The following is a 4,119-nucleotide window of genomic DNA, read 5'->3' as shown; positions in this document are numbered from 1 at the left end:
CCCCCCCCCCCCCCCCCATTTTAGTCGATCCGCGCCGTAGCGTCAACGCGATAAATACGACTTCGGTGCTGCTTCAAAAACTGGAGCGCAACAAAAAAAATGAAAAAAAGGCCGGATTCAGAATTTAATTCGACAAAGTTTTGGTATTCTTTTCAGCGCGCTGACATTCAATTTCAGTGTCACCTCCATAAGGGTGCCCACACCTGCAGGTTGGCGGTGAAGAAGAATGAGCGGCATCAAACGTTTCACCACTTTCTGAACTTACTCCCAGTCCACCACAAAAAAAAAGTGTGAGTGGCCAGGAGCAAAATGTGGATAGAGAGCCGAGAAAGACGGACACCCACCCAATTTAGCCAAAGCTCTCATGTGACAGAGTTGCTACAAAGCTGCTGGAGTCAAGTGTGGAACACAGCCGGAAGTTTATGTACCGCGTAGTACCCAATTTTTGAAATATATTGTAGCGGTTTTCATGATGAGAAAACTCAAAATTCTTACGGGAAAAATAATAATACTTCCATCACTAAACACAAAGCTATAGAAAAATGAGCAGAATTAAACGGCATTAGATGTATTTTGTGCCCTTTTTCTTTTTCTCTCTTCGTCTTGCCGACGTCTCAAAACTGTGAGGTGGCAAGAGATACTTAACTTCTACTGCGAGATTTAAATTAATTCTTGGTATTCAACATCGTCTCTATTATTGTTTTGTCATCAGCTGGCAAGTGTGTGGGGATTCTCGTGGGGGGGGGGGGGGGGGGGATTTGCTGTAATGAACTTATGCAGCACAACACAGAACAACTCTCACAAGGGGACGTCTGCAGATGTTAGTGTGTGTAATTTAATAAGGTCAAACGGGAAGGGTCAAACAAAAGGCAGTGTCAAGCAATGCACAGCTGAGGTGGTGATGATGATGATGATGATGCTATCTCCAGGACACATGTATGAAGAGTGGCAGAGGGAACACAATAAAGTGAGAAATCCTGTTATCCCCCCTCCCCCTCCCCATTTTTTTGTTTCATACAGTCAGTCACTGAGCAAAAAGATTAGAAGATTTTAAAGAAGTGCATAATCTTCTTTCACAGCTTATCAAAACTTTAATGATTTGGTGATAAAGAGCACAAAGTTAAGTAGCCGGTTAAGAGGATAACTCCCCAGTGCAGTCTAGTGATTAGTAGATGAGAATTGGGAGACTGAAAATCCCGGTTGCAAATCCCACTCCTGCCACTTATTCACTTTGAGGGGAGAAGAAGCTCCATTTCAGCTTTGGGGTGGGGTGGGGGGTATATTGTCACGGGGTAATCACTTTTTGAAAAGTGATAAATGGAGCCCTTCTCCTTCGCCCCTTTTTTCGGAATCCAAAAACACATCTTTATTTACGTGTTTATTTGTCAGCGCGTCTCCCTGGTTAACACCCCTGTCAAGACCCAATTATAGCTGCGGAAGCCCGCCGCTTTTCACGGGGAGTGAGGCTGCAGACGGTGGTGTCAGGGCTGCGTACAGTCGAAGCATCTCCTCATGCAATCAGAGACAAAAGCGGGGCCTCTGTGCAATGTCCCGCGTATGGCCGCTTTAATGAGAGCAAGCCAGACACAATGCTGCAGATTGAGGAGGGTTGATCCTCATGACAGTGAGTCACTTGGTGTTTTTTTCTTTGTGCTTTACAGGGTGAAGGCTGAATAAACATGTTTTTTTTTCAAATTTCTGGCAGATATGCCCGCTTATTTATTTACATGAATCCATATCCGCCTGATTTATTAAAGATGCTCCAGATAAAGCTTTCGCTGAATTAGTGCGAGAACAAATGAATTGAAATGGCGAGCCCCTACTCCACTTGTGCCTTGCTCGTTATCTGCACTGAGATATAGATTCACTTAGTATAAAAGAGGAGCAAAAAAAAAAAAAAAAGGGAGGGGGGAGGGCATTAATTACCTTGTGAAATCTAAAGACCATTAACTTTGTGTGTCAAGTGATGTTTCTCAGTTCCTAATCAGAGTTTTAGTGATATAAATTACTCTTTGGAGTAAAACAGATATGGTGTGTGCATGTGTGTGTGTGTGTCCTCGCAGTGCAATTATTTCTGCATGTTTGTGACTTTGAGAAGTGAGGAAGACACGAGAGAGAGAGAGAGAAAAAAGTAAAAGAAAGAGGGAGCGAGAGAGACAGACGGAGAGGGAGACAGACAGGCAGGTGGGGAGTGGAGTGGATGGAGGATTGTCAGTGTTTTTCTTCTTTTTTTTTAGCGGCGGCGCTGTGTGGCGTGGTGTGTCGCGCCGCCGAGAGATAACAGGATGCCGGCGCTGCTCGCTTACCTTTGCTGTACACCACACAGTTGTTTTTGTTGTCTTCCGCTCCCTGCCAAGTCACATCCAGCAGCCACCTGGGGCCGGCGCTCAGCACCACCGGGACCGTGCTCTTCGTCTTCTGGACGGGGACAGATAACACACACTAATCATTCGCTTATTTTGGTGATTAAAGAAACATTAATAACCACTGAGTTACGCTCCTCTGCTGCTCTGAATGGCCGTAAACACACAATTTCAGAAACTATACACCATGCAACCCAAGTCCACCCCAATCCTCTTTTTCCTCTAATGTTTTTTCTTTTTTTGACAATGCTGAGAAGATTTGAGAATCAGGGCAGGTTGTTGTGTGTGTGTGTGTGTGTGTGTGTGTGCGTGTGTGAGAGGTTGCACAGTGGTTGGAGTGGTGAGAAATGGGTGCAAGAGAGTCAAAAAAGGAGGAATAATCATCCAGGACTGAACCCCAATGATTCAGCATCCGATCGCTTAAAGATTAGGAAGTACAAATCTGGGATTTATGTAAAAAGAAAGAAAGGAAGAAAGAAAGGAAGAAAAGGCTGGCGACTCTCAGAGAGGAGGAAGCGAGCGTTCAGCTCTGAACTTTGGGCGCATTGTGCCTTGCTATCCCCGGGATCTCACCATTTCCTGAAAACAAGCAGGGAAGAATTTAAAGAATCAGTATCCATTTCAAAGGCCGATTGAGGTTAGGGGTTTTTATAATATGCCGGGAAAAAAAATGTATTCAGAATGTTGTAAGGTCGTTTTTCTTCCCCGGTCAGAGGTCAAACGTGGGAGTTTTATTCCATCGGAAAGAAGAAGAAAAAAAAAAAGAGGGAGATAGAGTGCAACATCCACCGCGGTGTCACTGGGATCTTGCTGGTTCTATTTATCCTCATGTGATTTCCTGCTCTGTTCTATTTTGTTTCCTGGTGCTCCTTTTTCTCTCGCCTCTTGCAAAATGGTGGCGTCGGGTGTGTGAGTGTGTGGGCAACATCCCAGGCAGCTGGCTACAGTATTTACTATTCTCACTCAAAGGCAAAACGTCAGTATTTCAAGGCCGTTATACTTTTGAACCTCGGGGTGGAGGGTGGGTGGTGGTGGTGGGGGTGGGGGGACCCTCCTTCATTAAGATGTTACAGAAATAGTTGAGCTAAGAGAAATACGGGGCTGGGAGTGCAATCCCGAACACTCTCATTTCTTTTTCCGTTCCGAGGCGACAGGACGCCGTCCATCTGCCTAATGCAACAGAAGAAATGCTGGCGCTTTTTCACTTCCTCTCTCCCCCGCAGAAGGCAAACAACCTTCGAGGATAAATGCAAATGTCACTTGAGCATGTTAAAGGTCTGAATTGGCACAGATATGCACAAGAGATGAGCACAGGCAGTGCGCCTGCATGCCCCCCTCCTCCTCATCCTCCTCTTCCTCCTCCTCCTCCTCCAGCCGCCCATTTCTCTCGCCATGAACTCTATCTAGTCTGAGGCTGGAGGACAAACCGACTGCTTTTTTTCATAGAGCATTTATTTAGTAACAGCAAATACATCTCGGGGAGATGATAGCAATCTGTTTGGATTTTGTCTGAAAATTAAAGACACTAAATAAAGACAGATTCCTACGTAGTCCCTATATATATATAAATGTGTGTGTGTGTGTGTATATATATATCTGCACGCTGGCAAACTACACTGCCAAACTGATCAAACACAGACAGTAAATTGTGTCTGTTGATATTCTTATTCCTTCTCCTGGCATCCTCTTATCCCGTCCTGGCAGCAGATGAGAGAGAGAGAGAGAGAGAGAGAGAGAGAGAGAGAGAGAGAGAGAG

At 45.1% G+C, this 4,119-nt stretch overlaps 1 protein-coding gene across 3 annotated transcripts in view; it reads right to left on the bottom strand.

The window, feature by feature from the left end:
• The window catches only part of zfpm2a (zinc finger protein, FOG family member 2a), a 119,682-nt gene that overhangs the window by 42,870 nt on the left and 72,693 nt on the right, over window positions 1-4,119 (bottom strand). For 2 of the 3 annotated variants that reach the window (XM_031874475.1, XM_031874473.1), the window contains one exon: window positions 2,307-2,418. In XM_031874475.1, the coding sequence (XP_031730335.1) occupies window positions 2,307-2,418 (112 nt within the window). The remainder of the gene's footprint in view (window positions 1-2,306; window positions 2,419-4,119) is intronic. The other variant, XM_031874474.1, reaches the window with a different exon arrangement.

The sequence above is a fragment of the Anarrhichthys ocellatus genome, unplaced genomic scaffold (genome assembly GCF_004355925.1).
Source record: "Anarrhichthys ocellatus isolate YVR2014 unplaced genomic scaffold, GSC_Weel_1.0 scaffold81, whole genome shotgun sequence".
Lineage (NCBI taxonomy): Eukaryota > Metazoa > Chordata > Actinopteri > Perciformes > Anarhichadidae > Anarrhichthys > Anarrhichthys ocellatus.
This window is presented reverse-complemented; position numbering and strand designations above follow the sequence as displayed.